This window comes from Ambystoma mexicanum, chromosome 6p (genome assembly GCF_040938575.1).
Source record: "Ambystoma mexicanum isolate Mex_15411 chromosome 6p, UKY_AmexF1_1, whole genome shotgun sequence".
In the NCBI taxonomy this organism is placed as follows: domain Eukaryota; kingdom Metazoa; phylum Chordata; class Amphibia; order Caudata; family Ambystomatidae; genus Ambystoma; species Ambystoma mexicanum.
The window spans coordinates 1,051,955,287-1,051,983,063 of NC_090935.1; the positions used below are offsets into that span (position 1 = coordinate 1,051,955,287).

The window sequence follows — 27,777 nt, forward strand, 5'->3', positions numbered from 1 at the left end:
AGAAGTGAAGCTGCAGCCTCCTCATCTTGAGCCTTGTGTGCAGCACTGCGAGAGACATGCTGCCATTATTCCCAGAAGGTGTTGGTACCACCAGGCTGAGGTTACATGCTCTGCTGAGGAAATGCCCCCTGGCCCTCTTGATCGCTGTGATCTTGTCCTTTGAGGGGAAGATCCTTTCGGTCCTCGTATCCCATACCGGGCCCAGAAATGTTAGAGTCTGCGTGGGCACAACTGTGACTTCTTGAGATTGAGAGGATTCCAGATCTATAGTGTGTGCATGAGTGCGGAGGGCGTGTGATGCACTGCTTCCTGGGACCTTGCCCTGACGAGCCAGTCGTCGAGGTATGGATAAAAGTGGTGGCCTTGCGCCCTGAGTAGAGCTGCCACCGCGTTCATTAGCCTTGTAAAGACCCTCGGGCCGAGTTTAGTTCAAAGGGTAGAACTCTGTATTAAAGGTGAAAACCCATAATCCTGAACCGTAGGAAGGACCGATGGGGTTCCCAAATCGGGACGTGAAGGTAAGCATCCTTCAGATCCAAGGAGCACATCCAGTCTCCTCCGCACAAAGTCTCTGCAGTGAAGGCTGAGGTAACCATCTTGAACTTTTGAAGCGGGAGGGAAAGGTTCAAGGAAGAAAGGTCCAACACAACTTTTTGTGTACAGAGAATATCCAGGAATAGAAGCCCCTGCCTCGCTGCGAACCTGGAGGTTCCTCCACCTACGAGCGAGCGGATATCTGCCAACAGAGCTGCGGTCCCACTGGGGAGGAAGGAGGAAACAGAGGAATTGGTAGCCGGAAGCCTGTGAACACTATTGTACTGAGAGGATCTACGGGTCCGCGAGCTGTCATAACCAGTGGCCCAAACACACAAACCCTGCACCCCCAGGTGACGGAGGCAAGGAGAAGTGCCATACTTAATTGTCCATTTAGGACAATCAATCACCGGGGACCCACCTGGACTCAGTCCTGGCGCTGTTGGCGCCAGGCTCATGAACAAATATGAGCAGAGACATTATTTTGGTGTAAAGTACTTTATTACATTCACAGGAACTATTCACATGGATTCAGTCCGGGCGTGGCTGCTGAAGAAGGCATACTCACGTTCTCTCATACCCACGCAGGAGCAGTTCTACCGATCACCGCAGACAGCAGCATATCTGCAGAAGGGGAGGCCTGCCCATGGTGATCCAAATCCAGGGAGGGCTACAACCATGCCCCAACGCCCCCGCAGAGACCAGGTGAGCGTAACACAAACTTCTTTCCCTCTGAGGCTGTTGCTAAGGAGGGGGACTGGCAAAACCCCTTGTTAGCTGCCTTGTGCTGCTTGCGCCTGTGTTGGCTTGGAGACCTGTCAGGTTTCCTTGGCAGTCTCCCCTGGAAGCCCCTAAAGGCTCCAAATGCCCGACCCTTGTCTGAGCGCTGGTGCACCTAGCTGTAGGTCTTGGGTGTGGCTTTCATTATTATAGACAAAGATTTAGCTGTCTGGGAGCTATTCTTTTTCTTGTCGAGTTCTTCATCTGTTGTCGAGTGGATCAAGTCTCCCCCCTCAAATGGCAGATCGAGTGTGCGTTCCTGCATATCTGGGTTGAAATTCATTGCCCTGAGCCACACCATCCTCCTCATGTCGGTGGCGATGCAGATGGCTCAGGCAGTACCGGAGGCAACATGGGTGAAGGTATTAACCGAGCACCACATCCTTTTTTAGAACTGGGCCGCAGAGGAAAAGGACAAGGAGGGGGAGGAGACGGAAGAAACAGAGGGATGCAAAACTAGTTTCAAACACAGAAAACCTAGTGGTTGACCTATTGAACAGGCTACTCACACCGCACGAGACAAGGACATTACAGAAAGGTCTGAAATATGTACCAGGATACAATTCAAATGTATTCAACATGTAGGTCGATCTGTTCAAATTTACATGGAAACTAAAGCTTAAAACTTATTTTTCAGAGATGCCAAAGAAGCGACACAGAAGTTGTAAATGACCTAGAAGACTGAGCAATACACAGAATTCAAACCTAAAAGTAGGTTCATGCCACCAATTTCAGTACCATCGATAGACTTTTTTCAAAATATGGTGATGGCAGATTTCAAACAATTAAACTTTAGTAAACCGAAACAATCTAACTTGAGTAGGGGTGAAATATCACAGATTAAATCTTTATATACAGATCCAGACATCACGATACGCCCGGTGACAAGAGTGCATGAGGCAACTACAAGATCTCAATGTATACGTCCATTTGATATCTGATCCTACATCGGAAATTAAGATGGACATAGACAGCATACTAGAGAGAGCAGAGGAGTTGGAGTGGATTTCAGATAACACTAAGGGGGTAATTCATAGAATTCAGCGCAGAAGTAGCGCACGCGGGCAGCGCAGAGAGGGAGCGTGCGCCAGCCGTGTGGGCCAAACAGCATTCTGGCGCACCACGTATTCATGGTGTTCCCAAGCCATTTGCAGGTGTGGCACAGCGAACATCCAGCAGCGGCAGTTACACCCCCAAGAACGCCCCTTGCGCAAGAAAAAGCCATAGAAATACCCAATACGGCGCAAAGGGCCGCGCTAACCCTTGATCGGCTTACAGGCACCCTACACTGTAATCGCGTGAAAAACTACGAGTACCCTGCTCGCAGCAGCCAAACATGTGAAAATGTACTCGCGCACACCCTTGAATACGCGTACCCCGCTTGCGGCAGCAAAAAACGCGTGTAAATCTCCCCACACACCCCCTTCAATACGCATACCCCGCGTGAAAATCAACTCGCACATCCCCTTCAATATGCGTACCCTGCCTGCGCCAGGCAAATTGCGTGGGAAAAGTCCCCACTGTGGTGTGGGCTGCCTGCGGATCATGGTCAGGGGCGATGGGCTGGCTGCGGGCATGGTCAGGGGTCTAGGGGGGCCCCTGTGGTGTGGGCTGCCTGCACAGTATGGTCAGGGTGTAGGGTGGTCCCCTGTGGTGTGGGCTGCCTGCAAGGCCTGGTCAGGGTGAATGGGCTGCCTGCGGGGCATGGTCAGGGGTGTAGGGGGGACCCCTGTGGTGTGGGCTGCCTGCAGGGGGAGCATGCGATTTCGCTGGCGCAAGCTGGGTACGTGTATTCCGGGATACACAAGTGAGCTTTTCACGCAATTTCGTTGGCGGGAGCGGGGTACGTGTATTCCGGGGTACACGAGTGAGCTGCCCACATGATTTCGCTGGCGCGAGCGGGTTACGTGTATTCCGGGGTACGCGAGTGAGCTGTCCACGCGATTTCGCTGGTGCAAGCGGGGTACGTGTATTCCAGGGTACGCGAGTGCGCTATACACGCAATTTTGCAGTGTGGGCCCTCCCGGGTGTGCCCTCCCCATGCCCCGCAGGCAGCCCACACCACAGGGGACCACCCTACACCCCTGACCATGCACTGGAGCCAGCCCTCACCACAGGGGACCACCCTACACCCCTGACCATGCCGCGGAGCCAGCCTACATGGCACCATGCACTTGTGAGCCCCAATTCATGTCCCCCCACCAGTGACGGGCATCTGCCAGCAGGCCCCAACACTCCCCCCCCACCAGTGACGGGCAACTTCCAGCAGGCCCCGACTCATGCCCCCCCCAACCCCACCCCCATTGACGGCAACCTGCCAGCAGGCCCCGACACATGTCCCCCCACCAGTGACGGGCACATGCCAGCAGGCCCCGACTCATGTCCCCCCCAAACACCACGTAATAACAATACAGACCCATGGCCCTAATGCCATCCCAAATTCCACCCCCTGCAGCCCCAGTTCAAACACGCACCCATCCACTGCACCCACTCCCTAGTGAATTACCCATGCCATGAGAGTCTGAAAAGAACCAGCATGCCCATGAATAAATGTCCTACAGAGTCACACAGTGGTAACACATTACGGAGCCAATGCTCCTAGAGAAATGCACAAATCCAATGAGAGAAGACCACACAATAATATACATCCAAAACATTTATTAAATGTAACATGCAAACTCAAAACGAAAAGCACACATGAAAATGGAAATTATTCAGGGTCATTATGAAGAAAAAAAGAAATTTAAAAAAAAATCAAATCCAAGAAAAAAGTGAGATCTATGAAAAGCCAAATGAAAAGGTGTCCATCGCCAATTTCCAAGAAACGGAATCCAAAAGATCAACAAAATAAAAAAACATTACTCCATGGGTCCAAAAAAATTAAGAAAGTATGTACATGTCTGCAACTATTTAGGTGTGGCACAGCGAACATCCAGCAGCGGCAGTTACAGCCCCAAGAATGCCCCTTGCGCAAGAAAAAGCCATAGAAATACCCAATACGGCGCAAAGGGCCGCGCTAACCCTTGACCGGCTTACAGGCACCCTACACTGTAATCGCGTGAAAAACTACGTGTACCCTGCTCGCAGCAGCCAAACATGTGAAAATGTACTCGCGCACACCCTTGAATACGCGTACCCCGCTTGCGGCAGCCAAAAACGCGTGAAAATCTCCCCACGCACCCCCTTCAATACGCATACCCCGCGTGAAAATCAACGTGCACATCCCCTTCAATATGTGTATCCTGCCTGCGCCAGGCAAATTGCGTGGGAAAAGTCCCCACTGTGGTGTGGGCTGCCTGCGGATCATAGTCAGGGGCGATGGGCTGGCTGCAGGCATGGTCAGGGGTCTAGGGGGGCCCCTGTGGTGTGGGCTGCCTGCAGAGCATGGTCAGGGGTGTAGGGTGGTCCCCTGTGGTGACGCCAACCCAGCTAGGACAGGCTCAACCCGGTCACGGATTGCCACGTCCGCAGGGAGAGGAAGGCCAGTTGTTGTTCGCGCATCCCCTCCCTGAAAACGGGTCTGGACGAAGGCATCCCTGCTCGTGCCGGATGATGCAGTCACAGGATCGGGGACAGGATTACACAAAGGCACCTCCGCGGCTGCCTGTGCTGCCTCCTGTCCCTGCCCCTGGACTGCACCACTAGCACCAGTGGAATGCCCCATTCCAGGCCCCATGCGCGGGGCTGTCACAGACTCCTCAACCAAACCCCCCACCAACCTGGATGACTCTGTGCCGTCTTCCTCCATAGGCCCCTGTGGGGGCTCAGCTACCTCTTCTGCTGCTGAAGAGTCCACCTCCAACCTCCGCCTCTTGGACCTTCCCTCGACAGCTGCGGCCATGGACGCAGCACCAGACTCCTCACTCCCGGAAGATAGGATTACCTGGGAGGGGAGCTGGGCCTTGCATCTACGGTTGGCGGTGGCATCCCTGCTGCTGTGCTCCACAGAACCGTCTCCGCCCTCTTCATCAGTCGACGCTGCAGACAGGGAGAGAAAGAACACAGGCATCAGGGCACTGTACAATGGTCTGATACACACATGACACATGCACATGAGTGGCAGTGTCAAACTTCACAGATGGAATCACACTCCCCAACACTCATATCATTTGAACCCACACACATGCACAAATAAACTGGTATCATGCAACAGGCATCAGCATCCATACACACGTAACTGCATGAACAACCAAAGGTTGGCATTACGTCACAAGCAACATGGGGAGTGCCGATCACATGCACACACGCCAGTAAACAGACATGCATCTGTACATCTCCACCACCTGTCACAGGGCAATCATCGGCAACTAAGTCACATCTGCCCATCAGGTACCCACATGTCCGGGTCACATGCATCCATGGCGTCTCACAGTCACACAGATGCCAAACACACACACGCACATGTACACCGTGCACGTACATGAAGGTGGGCCCAGTATCCATGTGTCACACCCCAACCATGGCATATTACATACACAGAAATGCAAACATGTGTGCATCTCCACATGCAGTTGGGCATCATGCATTGGAACACATACACCATTGATGTGCATCACACATGACTGGACTCACATGCAGCACAGGCATGTCCATGCACAAACACATCCATACATGGACCATGTCAGACATATGTCCAAGCTGCACAGTCCTGCCACACCTCAACATGCACTGTGTGGAATGGGATAGCCCAGATACTCACCGCTCGACTCCAGGCGGGTCTGTCTCTATAGGACCTGGTGGTGAAGTACTGGGTTGATGCGTTCCAGGACCCTCATCTGGTCGATGGTAAGTTGGACCTGGCACCCCCTGCATCCGCTACATGCAAGAGACGCCGGGCCTACATGAGGGTCCTGGACCTGAAGTCCTACCAGTGCGTCTGGATGTGTTTCAAGTCGCGGGTTGCCACCCCCTCCGGGTTGATGGCAACCACGATGTCCAACCAGGTCCTGTTCCGTCTATCCTTGTCGGCGTGCGGTCGTTTGAAGAGGGCATCATAATGCCCCAGGATTTGCCCCACCAGGATGCCAACTTCTGTGGCTGAGAAGCTGACAGCCCTCTGCCTCTCTGGCTGGGGGTTGCCAGTGGTCTCAGATGGTGTTTGCCCCGACATGGCAACCCCCAAGGCAGGTGTGGGTGGGCAACTGGGTCCTGGGGCTTGGCTGTGGAGCGATGGAACAGCAGTCGGAAGTCTTCTGTTCCAGCAGGGGTGGTCGCAGCAAGTGGTCCCCTGCAGATGGCTGATGTGCAGGCACCAAATAGCAGGGCACGTGGGCAGCAGGCAGGCAGGCAGGCAGCAGCAGATGGCTCGTGGGAGGCTGCTCGGGGCTCTGGGGGGCTAGGAAAATGGCCTTCTGGGCAGGAGCATGGTCTTCCATGTATTGTCGCGTGGCCAGCTTGATGCAGAGTGAATCCGCACGTGAAAATCAGCACGTTTGCGTGAAAATCGAGGAAAGGCCCTTAGCGCGTAAGCGCTTAAGTGACATGGCATGCGAAGACGTTGTTATTCGCAGGGGTTAAAAGTCCGCGTAAGACGGCATTTTCTTGTACGTGCTTTTTGTGGAGAGCGAGCATGTGATTCTTGTACTGCTTGTGGGTTGACACGCGATTACTTCACAACGGTTGCAGTGCGTACTCCTTGTTTACTGTGGCAGAGCTCAATGTCATCTGCTGCCCCGAGTAGCCAGGGTTAGGAGGCTGCAGGGGCAGCTGCAGCTCACTCCGGCTCTGAGACACCCAGCCGGGACATTGTTGGTCCTGGCCCCACACACCAAGGCAGTTGTGCCGATTGGTCCTGTCAACACCACACAGCAGCCAATGCCTGCAGTGAGACCTTTGGTCATTGTGCCATTGCCTGCTTCCAGTGGCCAGTCCACCAGCGCTTCAGCCCCTACAGACCGGAGCGCCGTAAGCCACTCAGGGTCCGCACCACCTCTCAAGAGGAAGAAGTGTGCTCTTGCGGAACAGGCTGGGAACCCAGACACGGCTCACCCCTCCGCCACGTCAAGGAAGCAGAGTTTCAATATTCTGGAACTAGACGCACTTGTGGGCTACGTGTCGGAACATGGCCGCGACATGCTGGTGACGGCAGGGTGCAAAACTACAGCTGCTCAGCGTAGGGCCCACTGGCAGTGCATAGCGGACCATATTAGTTCATTGGGATTTGTGAAGGGCACAGCTGATGATTGCTCAAAGCGTTGGAATGACCTCAAACGCTGAGCAAAAAACAAGCTGGCTTATAATTACGCCTCTGCTCTGATGACTGGCAGTGGGTCACCACCAGAGGAGGATGAACTCACAGAACATGAGGCAATCGCTGGTGGGTTAATCGCAGAGGATCAGATCCAAGGCGTGGAAGACCTATCAGATCTTGAGACAATGTCCGGTGAGTGCCCATGCGTGTGTGTCCAGACCATGTGTATGTTGCTTGGGTGATGTGTTGTGATTGAGTGCCAGGTCAGGCTGTGTAGTCATAACTGCCATATGTGACCCATGTAGTGCCTCCAAGCCAACCCCCGCCCTTGGGTTAGGGGTTCACTGTATCCCTACTGACCACTGCAAACACTTTGCACACAATGACTGCACTTGCCCTTAAACTGCCATCATGCCACGACATTGTTATTAAAGTTTTTTCTCTTTATTCTGCCCGATTGATGGAATCATTTGCATGAAAAATGCAGATGTGTGCCTTTGTGCCCGAAAATCACCATACTTCAGACACGGATTTTCACCCAGAAACGCGCACAAATGTGTGCTTTTCACACAAATGATTCCATCACTCAGGCAGATTGACTTGTGCACACCTACACATGTACTGCACCCGCTCACTTCTGAGCCCTGTTTGAACCTTCACCATGACATCACTTGTGTCATGTCAAAGTGACCGACCATTAATGTATCCATGTGCTTCCCATCACTGTATTTGAACACACTGGCGTTGTTGCAGCGTGTGACATGTGTCCCACTCTTTTGCATGTTCTGTTTGATGATATGTGTTTTACATGGATGGGGGACAGTAGTGATTAACTCCCATCTGGGTGTCCTTGTCAGTTCTGCCATGGTTATGCTACATGCCATCTGCGTGCTGGCATGTGTCATGTTTGTGGATGGTCCATGCCACTCACAGGCTTACGTGTGATGCAGGTGCTATGGATCATGCAGCACATGTGTTGCTTTTCCATTTTGGAGTCATCAGTGTCTGCTTTCAGGGTTCCCTTCCACTTCATTGCCACTGCATGTATGGCTGAGTTTGTGTCATGTGCGACACGTCTGATTAATGTATTGGATGTGTACATTGTGATGCCTATGTGTGTCGGCTATGCTGTTCATGCGTGTCTTCATGACTTCTCTTTTCATTTAGTGCAGGTGATGAGGCACTAGAGGGGGAGATGGCGCAGGGGCAGGAGTACTCAGAGCCCCAACCAAGCACCAGTGGAGGACGTGGGGTGGTGCTGCAGGAAAATCCATTGGTCATACAAACCATCCTGTCCCCAGGTGTCTCTGGGTACACCTCCAAGGATCTCTATGGCTCAGGTGCTGAATCAGACATTGACAGAAATGTCCCGTCGCAGGTGAGTGTTTCTGGCAGGGATGCTGTTCTGTCCAACGCACCTGCACTAGGGGTAGACCCCCCAATGGCCCATTCAGTGTTGGAATGTCCGCCTGTGACGGTTACGGATGCAGGGTCACACTCTGCAATATCTGCTCCTGTTCCTGGGGCAGCAGATCAAAGGAGGAATGCAGTCCTGCAGCCTCAGGCAGTGCCAGCACGGCAAGGTGCACATCACCTTGGGGCCGACAGGTGTCGTGTCTGGCAACGCGGTGGCCGTGGGCGACTGGGCAATACTGTGTGGGAGAACTCCATGTATGCAATTGCACAACAACAGGGGGCATCATGTGAGATGATGGCTCAGGTCGTGGATAGGGTGGCCACTTCCATTCTCCCCCCTGAAAGGTAGGTGGAGCTCCAGCAGTAGGCAACACGGTCCACGTGCTGTTCACACAAGCAGGACATGTTGGCTGCCAACAGGGACCGACGGGCTGAACTGGGGGCTCTGCACACAGCCATTTCTGCAGAGGCGTGGGCCCACGGGGATGCCCTGAGGGAAGATAACACCTCCCTCAGAGCTACTCTGGGTGCACTTGAGGTGTCCCGGAGTACACGGTCAGAACAGCAGCTGGAGCAGCTAACACGCACAATTTCAGCTGAGGTGCAGGTAACCCGTGAAGAGACCCATGCATCACGTGAGGCCTTGCAGGCAGAACTCTGTTCTACCCGTGAGGTGCTGCATGGGGACCTCCGGACCATCATCCTGCAGAACCAGACCTTTCAAACCTGCATGCTTGCTGCCATGAAGGAGCATGCCACGGCTTTGCGTGGTCTGCTTCCCATACCACGCACACCTTCTCATGTAGCACCAGAGGGTGACGACAGCCACGGCAGTTCTCCCGCTATTAGGTAGCCATGCAGGCCATGAGCCCATGGAGGGATTTTATTTTTTCTCAATATCCACGCATGTGGGTGTTGGAGTGCGCCCTGCACCTCCTCCCTCATGGGTGGTCCCCTCCGCCCCGGTCGACCCATGGCTATTTTTTTTTTTTAATTCAGTTTTTTCTCTCTCTTTTTTTGTCTATTGTGCATTCATGTTACAGTGTGTTGCTTTGTGCGGCACCCGTAGGCATCCACTGTGTGTTCCAGCTGGGCCCATACAGGCTTGTCTTGTGTTTGTGTTTGAGGCTTGGGGTCCAGACACATATGCCACTCCTGCTTCCCCTTTCCATGGGCTTGCAAGGGTGGCACCGTGTGACAGTAACTTACACAGAGGCATCAGTTGTGTGGCCCGTCTGTAGTCCAAACTGTGTATACACCCCTAGTGAGGATTAGTGATCATTTCTCCACTGCATGGTTGATTAGTATATTGTATTCAATATTGCTCATTATGCATATTTACATGTAGCTTCTTCATGTCTTACCTTGCCTGTCTCCATTGCAGATGCAGTTCATGTTGTATGCAGTAGCCTGCCACATTTACCTACCAGCAACACACTGAAGATGGGAGGGGTCGATGTGCTGCTTTGTCAGGTTGTCACACTTGAACTATTGTGATTGGTCACTGTCAGATGTTGCCACAGTTGGGTCCTGTATTCATGTTTTGTCATGCTGGTAAGTATATGTTCATGTGTGCAGTTTGTTTTTCATATGTGAGAGGGAATTGTCTGTGGCCTGTTTCCATTTGTGACGGTGCACTTTGTGACAGTTGTGTCATGTGTTGTGCATTCATTTGGTTGCTTTCACATTGCATGCCATGCCATGGTGTCTCGGGCGGGTGACATGGGGTTTGGGAGGGGTTGGGAGACATACCAGTATTTGGGTGTGCTGTTTTACAAGGGGCTAGTCCTTTATGCAACATGATTGTGTGCCTTTTACTGACACAGCACTGGCGCTGTTTAAGTGGCTAGGGATGTACACAATGTAGCACTTCCAGGGAAACAATCTCAGGGTGATATGGTTGCGACAAATGACTGTCCTGTTGTCATCGATTCTCACCTGGTATGTGCCAGGCCTGTGTGCACTCCGCAGGGGTGGGATTTTAGGTGAAGAATGTGGCCACAAGCTGGGTACGGGCTGCCTCACTACGTGCCCTTTCCCCTCCCATGCGCAGCGGTCGTGCATGTGGTTGGGGATGTGGGAGCACCACCATGTTCACCGGCACGGCCCGCCGGGTTACAACATTGTACAGGACACATGCTGCCACAATGATCCTGCACACTACTGGGGGTGCATATTTCAGCTGGCCGCCAGAGCGGTCAAGGGAGCAGAAACGTGACTTCAGCACTCCGAATGTGTGCTCCACTATGCCCCGGGTTGCAATATGGGCTGCGTTGTATCTTACCTCGGCTGGTGTGGTGGGGTTCAGTATTGGCGTCATCATGTAGGTGCTCGGAGGGTAGGCACTGTCCCCTGGGGAGGTGATAATGGGTGTCATTAGTTGGGTTTTGCCATTTCTCTGTATGTGACATGGAAGCATGTGCACAGGCATTTGTACTCACCAATGAGCCATGTGTCGCCATGCCTCCCAGCTTCCAGGTCCCGGTTTAGGGGCGACATTCTGAATATGAAACTATCATGGCTGGACCCAAATAGTTGGCATATACAGAGGTGATGATTCCCTTGGCATCACATACAACCTGCACGTTGATGGAATGCCAGTGCTTGCGGTTGCAATAGATGTGCTCAGTGGTCCTAGGAGGACGTAGAAACACATGGGTTCAATCAATGGCACCTAGCACTTTAGGTAAGTGTGCCACCCCGTAAAAGTCCTGGACCACGGCCTGCCTTTCTGCGGGTGTTCTGGGCATGTATATTTGCCTGCGGGCTGAGGGGAATACAGTCATGCTCACTAACACCTGGTGTAGGCAGTGTGACTGCGTGGGCTGTGAGACACCCCCCAACAATGGCCAAGAAATGCAGTACATTGAACACCTTTTCCAAGGGGCTCAGTGCTTGGGAGCATAGGGTGGGTGATGTGAGGGGAGGTCATCCTCCCGCTCAGCGATCAGGTCTAGGATGATATGGGGTGGAAACCTGTACCTGCCGTAGACCTGGTCATCACGCATCCCAAAAAGGCTGGTCCTGGGTAAAAAAATGCGGGGCCTGGCTATCCTCCTCCTCCTGCGGTGTCCCACGACCACTGCTGCGAGGAACGGTATATTCATCATAGCGCTATGAGCTTGTTTGCGCGCACTTTTATGCTGTGCAGGGGCGCTTACACCAGCTTATGTTTGGCGTACGTGTTTCCGGATTAGCGCATCTTTTGTGGCGCGCGGGTTTCCCTGTTCGATTCCATGAATACATGTTGTTAGTGCGAGTGTGGGCGTTGCAGGGATTTGGCAGCGGTACTTCCCCCATTACACCCACATGTTCATGTGTTGTTCCCCATTCCGTGTGTTCCGCCCCTTTTTTTAGGTGCGTGCGCTGGCCTGTGTGCGACTTCACTGGCCATCTCGTGCACAGCCTTCGGGATGTCGCAATGACGTGTGCGCCACACGCGGATTCAGCACAGATCACAGGTAAGCCATGCGCAGCGCCTTCCATGAATCGACAAACTGGCGCTTGCGCACGCGTGTGCTGCGATTTTCACACTTGCGCCCCAGTTTTCAGCGCACATTAATTCCATGAATTACCCTGTAAAGCATATCTCACGACAACACAACCCGTGGTACCTACTTTCTAGCTTCTCCCAAAGATACATAAAAGACTGGTTGAGCCTCCAGGGAGACCTTTAGTAGCTGCAATAGGGGGGCTACTTCAACCGTTTGGCACCTATAGAGACCATTTTCTTCAACCCCTAGTACAAGCCACATCGACATAATTAAGGACACCAGGCACTTTCTACAAATTCTTGAAACCATCTAACTTATGAGTGATGATATCTTGTTCACTATCGATGTGTGTAGCTTATACACTAGTATCCCGCATGATTTGGGTCAGTAGGCAGTAGAATGGGTACTTTTACAAACGGATGCCATAGGAGTGAACAGAGAATTCATTGTGATCCTATTAGAATTCAACGCACAGAACTCGTATTTCAAATACCAAAAACAACACTACCTTCAAACATCAGGGACCTCTATGGGCGCCAGTATGGCCCCTGTGTATGCCAACAGCTTTATGCATATGTTTGAAACCACACACATCATATATCACCCGGTGTGGCACAAGTACCTAATAAAATGGGTCAGGTACATTGACGATATATTTGCCGTCTGGCATGTCACCATTGACACTCTGCAAGACTTTCTCACATTCATAAATGAGATTGATCCACGCATCCAATTTACAGCGGAAATCGGTACATATAATCTACACTTTCTAGATGTTGAAGTGAAGGTTACCAACAATAACATATCAACTACATTATTCAGTAAACATACAGACAGGAATAACCTCCTTCATCGGATGAGTTTCCATCCCCCTAACACGTTGAAAGATTTGCTTTATGGGCAATAGTTATGGATCAAAAGAATTGTTAGTGATCCAGATGAGTGTCAAATTGAATTCAACATGCTGCTGAAGAAATTCAGAGATAGCGGCTATCCAATGAGGGACTTGGATATAGCTGTGGAGAAAACTGCTAGCCAGCCCAGAGTGACTCTACTGCAAATGAGACCTAAAAAGACTACTCCACTATTTGTCTTTATGTCTATTTTTTGTCTTCAGATCAGCAAAGTTACACGGATAGTCAATAAGCACTGGGATATATTGAGGAATCATGCCAGAACACAAAATGTGATCCCTGAACCACCAGTGTTTGCCTATCAGAGGAGTGAGAATCTGAGAGACATGCTTGTCAGCATGAGAGACGAGACACTCATAAGCAACAGAACAGACAAGAATGGCACGTATCCGTGCCTTAGCTGTGGCAATTGCAACAGCATGATCAAGGGTCTGTACGTCTTCCATCCCTGTATGGGAGAACGTATACAATTAAGAAGTTTTTCAACCTGTGCTTCGGAAAATGTAATTTATTGTATTAGGTGTCCCTCTGTCATGTATTACGTGGATGAAACCAAACAAAGGGCGAAAGTAAGATGGAATGAACACAAGTCTTGTATAAGAACTAATAATCAACATTCATCGGTGGCACAAAATATTTTTGAACACGACCACACAATTGCGCAGGTGAAATTCCAAGTTCTGGAGGTTCTTGACATGAAGGAATCTCGAGGCGAAATCGCAAGGAGAAGAGCATAAAGAGGAGTTCTGGGTTCACAGACTAGAGTCCTTAGTGCCTTATGGCATGAATGGGGAACTGAATTTACATTGTTTTCTATGAATTTGATTTCTGTGTATATTAGTTTGCTTACAGAATTTCACCACTTTTTGCGAGTTGGTGTGCATATGCATCCTCTCCTTTCTATAATGTGATGTTTTAGACAATTTACCAATCGCACTATGGCAGTTGAGCACAGACACAGTTGGGGACAACAGTTGATGACCATGTATCCAACTGTTTTTAAAATTTTGCTGTTTACCATTGGGTTTATGAAAGCAGTTTACCACAGGCCATCTGTTGTTGGTTCCTTCCTTCTTCATTATCCTGGTCTTTGTTTGTGAATCGGCATGTGGGCTGTCCCCACGTGCGGTCTCTACCAGCAAGAATTCTCCTTTGACACCAACAATGTAAGGTATGTCTGGCGAGTTAAGAGGGAAGCGGAGAAAGGGTACACTTGCTTCTTCCAAGTTCACTAGACCTTATCTAGAATCAACTATGCATGGGGGTCGGCTAGTATGATGGGAAGGATAGAGGGGATAGAATTAGGAGTGATCACCATGTCGGACCACGCACACATCATTGTAACCCTGCAGGGCTGGCCCATCCTCACATGACTGTGGTTGTGGACCTTCCCCCAAGAAATACTTCAAAAATGCAATAATGACGGAGGAATTAGGCAAGAAAATAGATGAATATTTTGAGAAGAATGCCACACAGAAGGCGGCCTATGGGATGCTCCAATCAATAGCGGGAACTACGGGGAAGACGAACAGGTAACTTGAAAGAGGTGAAGAGCCAATTGAATCTCCTACAGTCTAAGAAGGTCAAGAAAACCCTACTGGGAATGAAACAGATATATTACGTCCAGGCCAATAAGGCGGACAGAATGTTGGCTAGACAATTGAGGAGAAAAGAGTCCAACTGCACCATTACACGTATTACCCATCCGGATGGCACACTGACGACTAACTTAGATGCCATAATGGCAGCCTTTACAGGGTTTTATAGCACTTTGTACACCTCTGACCACACAGACCTAGAAGTGGTAACACAATACTTAAGCCAACTGCACCAACTTAAATTGGCACCATTTGATAGAGAGCGATTGGAGGAAGACATTAGCAAAGAAGAGGTTGAGGCGATAATCAAGGCTCTACCCAAGGATAAGGCTCGGGTCCGATGGATTCCCAGGGGGCTTTTATAAGAAGTACTGACAGAAATTAAGCCCTTGGCTTGCAGATCTCTTGAACTCAATAGGACATAAGGGTTGTGTGACACAAACAATGGCAGAAGCCAAGGTGGTAGCATTTGAAAAGCCAAATAAAGATCTGATGAAATACAGGTCTTATACACCAATCGCTCCACTAAACATAGATGCAAAACTGTACACGGGCTTCCTAGCGGCAAGTCGAAACCCCATATTATCGACACTGATTGGGACGGATCAATCAGGCTTCATTAAAAGGACGACAGACATGGAGCAATACTAGATGGTTATCACATTTGGTAGAAAAGGCAGCCGTACAGTGGGCCCCATTTGTGTTGATCTCACTTGATGCCGAGAAAGCTTTTGACCGTGTGGAATGGCCCTACGTATTTCAGACCATGGAACGCATGAGAATGAGTGCAAAAAAAAATTCATGCAGATGGAAAAAGCGAACTACAATCACACCACGATGTGCCTCTCGATCAACACTCAAATATCCTGAAGCATACATATTACAGGGGGAACTGGACAAGGATGCCCCCTGTCCCCGGTATTATACACAATATACCTAGAACCAATGACAACTACGATAAGGCAGAACCCACTTATTCAGAGAATCCCATTCAGGGGGAGGAACACAAGATAATGGCTTTTGCGGACAACATGATGATATACCTAACAAAAGTAAAGAAGTCCATACCCACCCTAATAGAAGAACTTACTAGGATGGAACAGGTTGCAGGGTTGAAAATCAACATGTCAAAATCAGAGCTGCTCAATTGAGGCTTATCAGATGGACAAATGACCGCCCTACTCAAATGCTCCCCGTTCGCAGTCGGTAAGGCCAGTGTAAGTAATTTGGGCGTCCGGATCGCCAGCTCAATACCCAAAACATATGAAGCAAACTACCAGAGGATTCTCCCTCAAATTAACAAGGACCCGGGAAAGTGGTAACTCCTGCAGATCTCATTGATGGGCAGGATGGCCACGATCAAGATGGTCACACTTCCCAGGGTGTTCAATCACTTTCAAACACTCCCCATCAGGTTTCCGCAATCCTTTTTAAAAAATCTCCAGGAAGGGGTCTCGCGATTCATCTGGCTTAACAAAAAACCTAGAGTGGCCCTGAAGACACTAATGGCCCCCAAACATAAAGGGAGATGGGTGTGCCTCCCTAACTTCTCCAAATACTACGAAGCTGCATACCTACAAGTACTCAGAGCATGGCTAACCTGGGACACAACCAAACCCTGGATGAGGATGGACAATGCTGTGGCAGGGACCACACTGGGATGACTACTGTGGCTACACAAGGGGATAGCGCTCAAAACACTTGTATTAGCCAGGTCATTGCGGTGACCCGTGACATCTGGGACCGCTTGGTAGACCAGAGAAGTATTTCCACACGTCCGTCCCCCTTTACATCCCTATTTTGGAACCCCCAATTCTCCCCGGTGAGGACAACGGGCTCATTTTCCCAATGGCATAAGGTGGGTTGCATAAAAGTGGGGGACGCTATGATGGGAGCAGAAATAAGATGGTTTGAAGACTGTAAACAACAGATGGGGTTAACCGAGAAGGACAGACTGGGGCACTACCAGCTACGACATTGGCTGATGCACCCAGAGATGGAGAGCAGCCAGCCAACAGTTGACGACATTTAAGAAATTAATTACCACACACACGGGATAAACAGATGGTTTCTAAACATTATGCAATTCTAACTGAGGTAGAAGGAAATAAGACCTGAGGGTACATAAAGAGATGGGAAGTAACATTAGGAGAAACCATTCCGAGAGATCACTGGGAGAACTTGTGGGGAAACATACCAAAACTAACTAGATCGATCCAAATCAGGGAAGCATGGTATAGAGTAATGGTACAATGGCACTACACCCTGTAGAGACTACATCGGGTGTACCCAAACGATACACAGGAGTGTTGGAGAGGTTGTACAGGGAAGGGGGATTTGGGACACATATTGTGGGGTTGCCCGGAATTAACTGGATTCTGGAAAGACGTGGGGGCTCAAATACAATCACTACTCCCCTTTCCATCAACCCTCAACCGGAGGGAATAGATGTGTGGACTCAACCCGGAATTCTCACTGCCTACTAAGCCCCCTAAGAAAGCCTTTATGGTAATGTTTATAGTGGCCTGGCTGGTACTAGCCAAACAATGGAAATGGAAACAGAAAGAGCCCCCAACATGGGTAGAATGGCTACACAGACTATGGGGAATACTAGAAATTGAGTTGATTACCTGCAGAGTGCAAGGCAATGCTGATAAATTTAGACAAGACTGAAGGGCAGCCTTGGAATATGGCAAAGGAGGCTACATGATACAATGGTGCCTACAAAACATACACATTTCGGACATAATGTGAATTTCCCATAACCAACGGAATAGATGTGAACGTATGTGTCCTCATCGATAAAGAAGCGTGGTGATGGGAGGGGGGAGTTTTGATAGTTAATGTCCATTTTAAGAAAATGCCAATAAAAAGATATGTGGCTATATACCTCCCAACATGATACAAACCTGAAATTTGGCATGTGGTAGGTTCCATGGTGTAAACAATGTAAAAAGTATAAAATATACATTTCTCTAATTATTATTTTGTTAGTGTTTTTTTAAGCATTATGCAATGCTTAGCCCTGCCATATGGCACTTCGCGCAGCAGTTCTTTGTGTATTGTTCCTAAACTTCAGCAGTTCATGAAAACTTCAGCAATTCATTGTTCCTAAACTGTCCACACCATCAGCAAGCACTCACTTTTGAAGTCATGGGGGTGACACAAAACAGTGCTTTTGTAGTAATGCGGGTGACGGGAAACGATGCATGTCGCTCCAATAGTGTCCGCAATGACATTGTCCGTCACATCGTGGCAAATCTCTCATGATAATTACAGAAACTTCATTTGCCACAGACGTTGATGAATGTATGCCATCTCAACTGTACGAAGCGTACATGCTTCAGCCGTACATGTACGGCACTTCATGCTTACACACTTCATCCCTACACGTACGACATTTAAAAAAAATATTATTGATTTTTACAACAAACAAAACATAACCATCACACCCGGCATTTCCGGTTACAACCTTCCTTAGCATACATTTACATATTATTTGTCACTGTCTTGCCCCCTCACCCCCTTTTAACCCGACCTTCCACCTCAATTAGTCAGATTACCCTTCTTCTGGGGTTAATCCCCTTCATCGTTCTCGGACGTGTCATATTCACTAGAATTGGCATGGATGGATCTCGACAATGTGGCTACCATTTGTCTCCATGCCATCAGAGGTCCCACTTCGTTATCTTGCCCTCTGCTGGCTGCCTCATACCATACCACTGTCTCGGCTTCTTCCCATTTCAGGAGGTCGTGCCACCATACCTCTAGTCTGGGTCTGTGGGCTGATTTCCAGCCCATGGCTATTCTCCTTTTGGTCAGGATGTTGGCCAGGTCCTTGAGTTTGCAAACGTGTTTTAGGTTGCGTGGTCTGTTAAATCCCCCCCAACATGCATGCCCATATAGATTCCACATCTAGCTTGATTCCCTTTTCAGATAGTCGTAGCTGAACTTTCTCCCAGAATTTTCCCACATGCCCAGAACATATGAATCATCCCAGCATCCACCTCCCCGAACTTGGGGTATTTTTGTTCTTCTTTACTTACGAATCTGGCAATCTTTTTGCGGGGTTATGTATGCCCTATGGGTGACATACACGTACGACACTTATGTTGAGGTTGCTGCTGCCTCGGCTGTAGATCGGGACACTAATAATGTTGCTGCAGAATCTCAATGCTCCAACTCAAAGTAGCTGGAATTGATTTAAGGGATTCATACTTTTCTGGTCAGCTTCATGTGGTTTGCTCCAGACTTAGAAACAAAGACAATTTGTTCACAGTAGCTCCTACAGGAAAGACTAGCAATATTGTCTACAAAGAAGCATTGGTTTAGTTCATTAAATAAACTTCAAACTAGGACTGAGGTAGGAATTACCATGCAAAGCATGGGTACACCGGCTAGTTCTTATAAAACACTTGAACCATCTCTGGGAGTTGGTGTGTACTTTGGGCCATCTGTGAAACTATTTGTAACAGGTTTCCAGCTGTTTCCTTTTAACATAGAAGCAACTTCCCAGCTACTCCAATAATAATCAATGAATCTACATTTTATTTCTTAAAGGACCTTACTCTTAGCTGTGCTTGAGTGCTCAAACCTCCCCCTTTCCCTTGACATATGTGATTAACATTTACATTAATACATCTGAAAACAAACACCCACCGGCAGGGCCCCAATAATCAACCTTTCCACCCACTATGTAAATCATTATACTCGCCTTTTTCCAGCTTTAACTACATACATCAACAAGCAAACAAAGAGCAGCGGCCCAGCTACTGAACAGTGCCTTATCGCCCCACCAGTGTATAACCCTCAGACTTGCACACAAATGCAGGGTGAAACTAATTAGCACTTACGAAGAATTGTACTAGAACAGAGTCCTACCCTGCCCTCCCACCATCATCCTACTTCTGCAGAACCAAATACAAAAAGGTTGTAAAAATAGCAGCGGTCAGGTAATACAAGACACTGTTACATTGCATTACACTGCTTATCCGAAGCAGCGATCCAGTCTCCTGCCACAACACCCCAAATAGAACAACACACTCTGCATTGGTAGCTTCATGCTATTTCTTAGGCGTATGAAAGGATCCTGGATTCCTATACAAGGATTTGGAAGGGTGCTGACTTTCATACAGTTCAAAAGTTGTGTTCAAAAATGCAAATCTGAAGAAAGGCAATGCAGCTAGGAAATACGGTTGGGTTCAATCAACACAGAAACGTACCTCGATCTTTGGTGGCTCTTGTACTGTAGCTTTTTCAATTTCAGGGTTTTCAGGAACAGCAAGATTTTGTTGGGCTTTCCTTTTCTTTCGTTTCTTTCTCCTCTTTCCTTCGGTTTCTTCAGCATCCATTTCATTGGCAGAATTTGTTTTTGCACCCTGGTTAAAATAATGCAGTTAAAATTCTGGACATTAAGAAATCAGTCCGTATATAAACACACACCTCTCTTTGTTAAGGGTGCTTGCCAGATAGCATGCCTACACCCAGGCCTCCACATAAGCATTGTTCTGGGCCTTTTTACGCATTAAAATCTTGTAAATACAACACTTTCTATCTTTCTATGCATACCCATTTATGCATCAGTGTGCAGAGTGCAATGCAAAGGGCAAGTGACTTTATGGAAGCCAGAGCACCTCTTGATTCTTATCGGCATGGAAGAAATTGCATTTCCTGTAAGAGCAGCTCAGACATTTTCTCTGTGCTGCACACACCTAGCCTGTCAGAAACAGCACATAGTGAGAGGAGGAATGGTTTCTTTCTGTTCAACTTCTGCAGTGTTTTGTGTATGTAGATGCTCATGGAAATGATGCTTTCATAATGCATGCATAATTATTTTCCTAGCATTTTAGGATCATGGCAGCAATAAGATGGAAAATGTAGTACAATTTGGAAGTATTCTTTTACTAAACAAATGCCTTTTAGTGAATGCTCGCTTGAATTGCACTTTGGAAGTCATCCCGGCGAGCCAGATTGACCACCACAAAATCTCCCTTACATGGTCTGCCCTGTTTAGATACGACACGAAAGAAAACACACCCAACGTGGAAATTAAACATAGGTCTAAACAGATTACGAATATCCGCACTGCAGATGAAAAAGATGAAAGAAATGTTCCAGGAATCTACAAAACCAGACAAAGTGAAAATCGACTACGAGTGGCTCCTGATACCCTTCAAAACTTCCTCCAGAAATAGAGGAAACTAACTCAGAGCATGCCCACTCAAACAATGAATTGATTGCAGCAAAGAAAAAACAACACTGAAAAAATCTAAATGCTGCCCACAAAATGGACCCAGAAGGAGTAACAAACTCAATCCATATCCTGAAACAAAAACATCGAAACTTGATGAAATCCATGAGAGTGATGCTAGCCCGGAACGATGCAGAAGCGATGCTGTTGACACTAAGAAACAAAAATACCAGAGATTTCTGGAACCTTCTCAACAGGAATTCATTGAATCAACACCGGCTGTTTGCACATGTACCAGAAAGAGTATGGATAGAACAGTTCTCCCAGACATATACTGAACCTACAAAAATACCGGACCATACCTTGGAGATACCTGAACACCAAATGAAATGGTTCAATAACTGGGATTACGAAGAAATTCGTACTCATAAAAGACATCTTAACAGCTCAAGAGCCCCGGGCCCTGATGGGCTTAGCAATCACATCATAAAACAACATCCAGAAGATTGGGCAGAGCTATGTTTGGAAATCTTTACTTTGATCTCCACACACAAATATATACCAAAAACATGGAAATCTGCAACATTAATCCCCATATACAAGCAAGGAGACAAAAAACAGCCCACAAATTATAGGCCTTTGGCAATGCTCGACCCACTGGGGAAAAGCTATGCATCTATCTATTAAAAAGACTGACGGAATGGGCGACAAAAAACGGTATCCAAGACCTGCGCCAGACTGGATTTGTCAGGAAAACGGGAGTAAACATCAACCGCCTAATTCTCAATATACTAAAACACGAAGCAAACAGAACAAAAACTTAAGTGCTTGCTGCTTTCATGGACCTAAAATTGGCCTTTGACTGCTTCAACAGGACAAAACTCTGGAACAAATTACACACTTGGGAATGCCCCTCTGAAATTCTCGATCCCATTAAGGCTCTCTACACGGATACAACTGTTAGAGTTCGCCTAACTCAAGATGGAGCAGTTTCATCGCTGATCCATACAATACAGCCAGGAGACTTAAACAAGGTTGTCCCCTGGCTGCAAATCTTTTCAATTTCTATCTCTTTGTTCTGAAAGAAAATCAAAGCACCATTACAGCGAATCCACCTAAACTAAATGGAATCCAGGTACCCTATATCCTCTACGCTGATCTTGTCGTATTAGACAAGACCCTAACTGGATTACAAAAGAGACTCTGAGCACTTGAAAAATATGTAGAGACAACGACCCGACAGTAAACACCAACAAATCGCAAGTGATGCTATTGGCCCCTGGGAAATCCACCAAACCAAGTCCCCTCATATTTTTCGCAACGGGAACCAACTCGACTCAGTCAAAACAACAAAATATCTCGGCATCTGGCTTAACCAGTCATAAATTGAAGCTAAATGGTTGGAACACCTGATAAATAAAGTCCGCTCACTTGCCAGACAAGGCCTGATAATCCACAAGAAATATGGCCAATACTCCATGAGACTTGTACTTACTTTCTACAGGCAAAAAGTGGTTGCTATCCTAACGTACGGCTCTGAGAGCTTGATTAATATACCCCGCCACACTTGGAATATAGTGGAAGGAATATTTTGGCGCAAGATCCTCTCTCTCCCGACGTCATTTCCCATTCCTGGAATCCGTTTTGAATTGGCAATTCAATCGTTCGAGTCCATCACTAATTGGAAGACATAGACCAATAGAGAAAGATCATCAGCAATGAGGACATTCCAGTTATCAAGATCTTCATAAATTCGAAAGTAGCCTCAAACGTCCTAACTCTGAACAGATGGAAAGAGTCCTGCTGCCAATTACTAATCAAATATGAAATAACTATGGAAATATTAGTCAACAATTACCCTGTCGCGCATGAGAGACACTCTTCCCAGGTTCCTCCTTAACATTCTTCCGACAAGAGAATATCTCGTAAAAACCACACAAATTCCTGAAGAGAACATTTACTGTAGGTTCTGCAAACTGACAAAGTTGAATCGATTGAACACTTGATAACACAATGTGACCCAACAGAAAGATGGACAAATATATTAGGCCGCAACAATAACCCGCTCATTTTTAGAATAATGCAATTCTGGGAAAAAATCATGACAAAGGAACATTGTAAATAGAAACTAATGGAGAAATAAAAACTACTTTTTATACGAAACGTAACTGATTAAGTTTTGCGAAATGTTAGAAACTATAAAACATTAGATAAAAACGTTTTTTCTTTTTTTAAATGCATGCATAATTATTTTGCTAGCATTTTAGGATCATAGCAGTATTAAGATGGAAAATGTTATACAATTTGGAAGTATTCTTTTACCAAACAAATGCCTTTTGGTGAATGCTTGCTTGAATTGCACCAAAGTATTTTTCAGAGTTCCTGCGTTGCGTGCATTGATCATCAATGATAATGTGTTATTTATATAGGGATTTCACCAAAGCGATGCACATAGAACATATTTACAAACAATTATCACCCGACTGAAGTTGCTACTCAATTTTCAACCTCAGAAAGATGTCTGGATTAAAACAAGTAATTACATTTGTGAAAAACCTTCTCTCACACGTTAATATGTATGAACACACCACATAGATGCCTCTTAATGCATCATGAACCAGTAAGCTATCTCAGCAGGTTGAGGGCATCTTTGCTACAAAACTGTTTTAGTTGTGCTCCATTTGTTTTCAAATGTCGTAATGTTCTGGTTGCCTTTTACATATTATTTACACTCTTGCTAAGGCAAATTATTTTTATTCTTGCAAATTAATTTACACTCCAATTATTAAAAGAGTGTGTACATGGGGGGGGGGTGCTGTTGCGCTCAAGTGTAATGGCTGCTTGAGTGAACAGCTCTGTGAAAGGGAATATCCTCCTTGCTAATCCTTGCTTATTGGTGCTACACTTATGCCAGAAAAACGACGGATTGATTCCCAATGCTCCACTGGTGGTACTGCCCGACTGGGTTGATTCAAGAGGAGACCGTCAGAGAAAATTCAGCTTTCTGTTCCCCGCCTTGTCTCCTCACAACGACTTGCGCCGCACTTCCACAGGGTGCGGCTCCTATAGCGGCCGAGCGGCAGGGCTGCCCGGCCTGGCTGGGTGAGGGGCAACCGCCTCAGAGTGAAGCAACCTTGCCTGCGACTACCCTGCACAGCGGATGCCCGGTTCATGGTTCCCCTGACTCTCTGCGGCTTGTGTCTAGGGGAGACTCGTTGAGACACCTTCACCCACTTCAACTGTGGAGATCCGACTACTGGCTGCTGGGCTTTGACTCTTGGCGTCCACTGGTGGCCCGCACAACGGCTCCCCGGTTTCACCGGACCCGTGCCAGGACCTCGGGGGGCTCTGCTGTACAAGTGGTGCCCCCACCTGGAGGATGTTGCGGATTGTCAGAGGAATGGAGTGACGGACTGGCTGGAGCACGGCGTGGCAACCCCCCTCATCAGGTGGCGGGATACTGGGTTTCCCCGGCCCACAAGACCGCAGGCTGTGCGGCGCACCTGTCATCACCTGTCATCACCGGCCAGCAGCAACACTACCGACACAGAGGAGGCGCGAGGTGCGTCATCTGGCCCCTGCATCGGAGGTAATTCTGGACAGATCCTGAGCCAATATACTCTATTTCCACAATCCGGACATTACTACGCGCGATAAATAACAGTCCATTGCTGCCCACGACTGCCCATTCGGCCTCGCACTCCGGGGTATAAGTGGGGGTTATTTGCTGAGCACTGCCGTCCTGAACCTAGCTATGCTACGCAGCAACGCGGAGACATAGTGAACACTTTAGTGATCCCGCCGCCGCAGTCCTGTGAGGTGACGTCGCAGCCGGACCACCTGTCAATGAGACGCTGAGGGGGACTCCATTCCCTCCACCGTAATACAAGGTACTGGGGCCCTGCTAGGGACACCACAATCTGGGTGATTACACTTCTACATAATCCCCATTGCGGACCCATCAAGGCCCAGTGTGCCCGAGGGGCTGTGTGAGAGGCACTTGGCGGGGCAGTGCTGTTCAGATCCCAGCTACATTACGCGCTATACTCGCAGCCTGACCCTGGTCACTGCAGAGTTTTCTTGCATATTGCGGCCCAGCAGACCCACATCCTGTGGACTCTCAAAGTTAACGCAGCGGCTGACACCCACCACACCCCGGACCCGATGGTGTGGAGAGAGCCCTACATATCATCCGGGCACTTTCACTGCAGAGCCCCTCGGCTGTTCTAGCTGCCTCTGCAATACCCTGAAACAAGACACTCCTGCAGGGCGAGGGCATAGGGCCCTGGCGGATGTGGGCCCATCCCGTGCCCCACCACTTGCTGATTAACTGACTACTCGCAGTAACATCCTCCATCACGCCCTACGTGGGAGGCTACATTCCACTCAGAGCCGGACTGAGTCGGGCATAATGGTCGCTGTTGCCCTCACTGTTGGAGCAGACGGCTTCACACTGCTCTGGAGGACAAGTCCTCCTCCCATTACAATAATCTTTGTGGATCTGAGGCGTGGGGTGTGCCTTCTCCTCCCGGGGGACCTGGGGGCCCGCTGCGATGGCCGCTTGTTATGCTGGACCGCAGGTGCCGCACCTCTACGCCTGTCCTTCTCCACCCGCTACGCTCTGTGACACACTACCTGCACACGATCACTCTGCGGAGGTGCCAGTCGAGGGTATCTGGCATTCATCATACTTGGTGATAAACTGGTCTACGCATATTAGTACCCTTCATCAAATCCTGCGTGCAGGGTTACAGTACACTTTGTGGGGGGTCGGGGTGGCTACGCTGGTCGTGGTTGTTCTCGCTGCAGCCCCGGGCGGCCCCGCTCTCGGACACAGGTTTTGCCCCCACTACGACCATCACCGGGAAGCGGGTGACTGGGATTGTGCCCCTCCATCCTGGAGTGTTAAGTGCCCACCATACTTCTGCTTACTGTGCTACTTCACGGCTACTACACCCCTGCGTGTGTCCTACCCGACACCTCAGTGCTTGCGGCCCGCAACCTGGTGCACCATCACTCAGCATAGGAACAATCCGAGTGCCCCTGCCATCTATCACGCCTCTCCGGGCAGACCTTCTCGGCCCGATTCTGCTTATTCCGACACCTCAGGTGGGACCATGACCAAGGGAGCCAACAAGAAGAAGTGCTCCATCAACATGTACACGAAATCAACATCAAAATCAAGTGAGCCCCAACCAGAGACAGAGGCATCCATGTCTGTACCCCCAAAAATACTGGATTACAGAAAATGATGGAATACACGCGGGAGGGGTTCACAGCTTAACATACGAAACTGGATGATATGAACGGGACTATAAGCTCGATAGAAACTCATATGGAGAAAACAGAAGCTAGGGTAGCAGAGGTGGAAACTAGGGTCGGAGTGACAGAGGACGACATTGTCGCCCTTTGGGCTGAGGTGGGTGCACTGTCCAGGCAGGTACATGATATCGGCAAAAAGAACGAGGACCTAGAATCCCGTTCCAGGCGTAACAATCTATGCATCATCGGGGTCACGGAGGATAAGATCGAAGGTCACATGGAAGACTATGTCGAATGCATCCTGCTCTCCCTTCTGGACTCCCTAAAACACTCCCCGCAGTTTGCAATCGAGAGGGCCCATCGAGCCCTGGCAGCGGAGCCCAGGCCGGGCGCTCAGCCTCGCCCTATTATAGCGAGAGTTCTGAACTACCGGGATAGAGATTCCCTGCTGCGAGCGGCGATGGCCAAGGGCGACCACTTCCTGGGCTCTACCAGAATTCACCTTTAGCCAGACTTTTCTGTAGCTGTCCAACAGGAACGAAAATCCTTCCTCGCTGCCAAGAAAAGACTACAAGACCTGGGTGTCAAATATGCAATGCTTCATCCAGCTAAACTCAGGATTGAACACTCCAACAGCGTCTACTTCTTCACCATTCCTGAGGATGCGTCCAAATTCAAAGACAAACATTTCCCTGGCTGACCACATTTGACTTCCTTACCGTTTCATCCTGCTCCAGCGATTAATAGACATTCCATAATTCCACAAGCAACCTAATCCTGGATGTCTGATATGCGTCATACTCTAGGCTCCTCAATCCGCCTTCATACCACGCTTGAGAAGACCCTTTAACCTGGCTGATTAACATCTACCAGGCTTATCATACCTGGCTTCGCTGCTGGGTTCACTCCAGGCTGTCCCTTAATTGTTCTTCAACAGTTCCCCGGCCAGATGGCCTGCAGGATAACCCCTATAGCAGCTTTGGTTCTGTTAACTGATAAATGTTAAGTTCTCCTAGTATGGCCGGGACCCGGATGACCAACTCGATGACAGACCTTTGAATAGAAGAGGCCTCCTGACATCCAACTCGAACCGCAAGTTTGATCTCCTTATTGTTGTTCCTGTATTGGTATCACAATGTGCACCACACAAAGCCTAACCAATACCCCAACACGGATGCGTTGCCGCTCAAAAAGGGCCAAGGGTCCCCCCCCGGCAATGTCGCCATTGGCTGTGAATGGATTTGAGTTATGGTTGGGTATCAACTCTCTGATTGGGGGAGGGAGAAAAGGGCGTTATAGTTGGAAAAATGCTTGGCAAGCAGCTGGAAACTCGAGTTTCTTTATTCAACCCGACGGGACCTATGAGACTTACCCCATGCTCTTGCGGCTGAGGCCTCAT

General features: G+C 48.8%; 1 protein-coding gene across 1 annotated transcript in view; it reads right to left on the reverse strand.

Moving 5' to 3' along the window:
- Positions 1-27,777, reverse strand: part of SECISBP2 (SECIS binding protein 2) — a 1,396,020-nt gene that overhangs the window by 1,198,763 nt on the left and 169,480 nt on the right. The window contains exon 3 of the mRNA XM_069625655.1: positions 20,149-20,304. Within this exon, the coding sequence (XP_069481756.1) occupies positions 20,149-20,304 (156 nt within the window). The remainder of the gene's footprint in view (positions 1-20,148; positions 20,305-27,777) is intronic.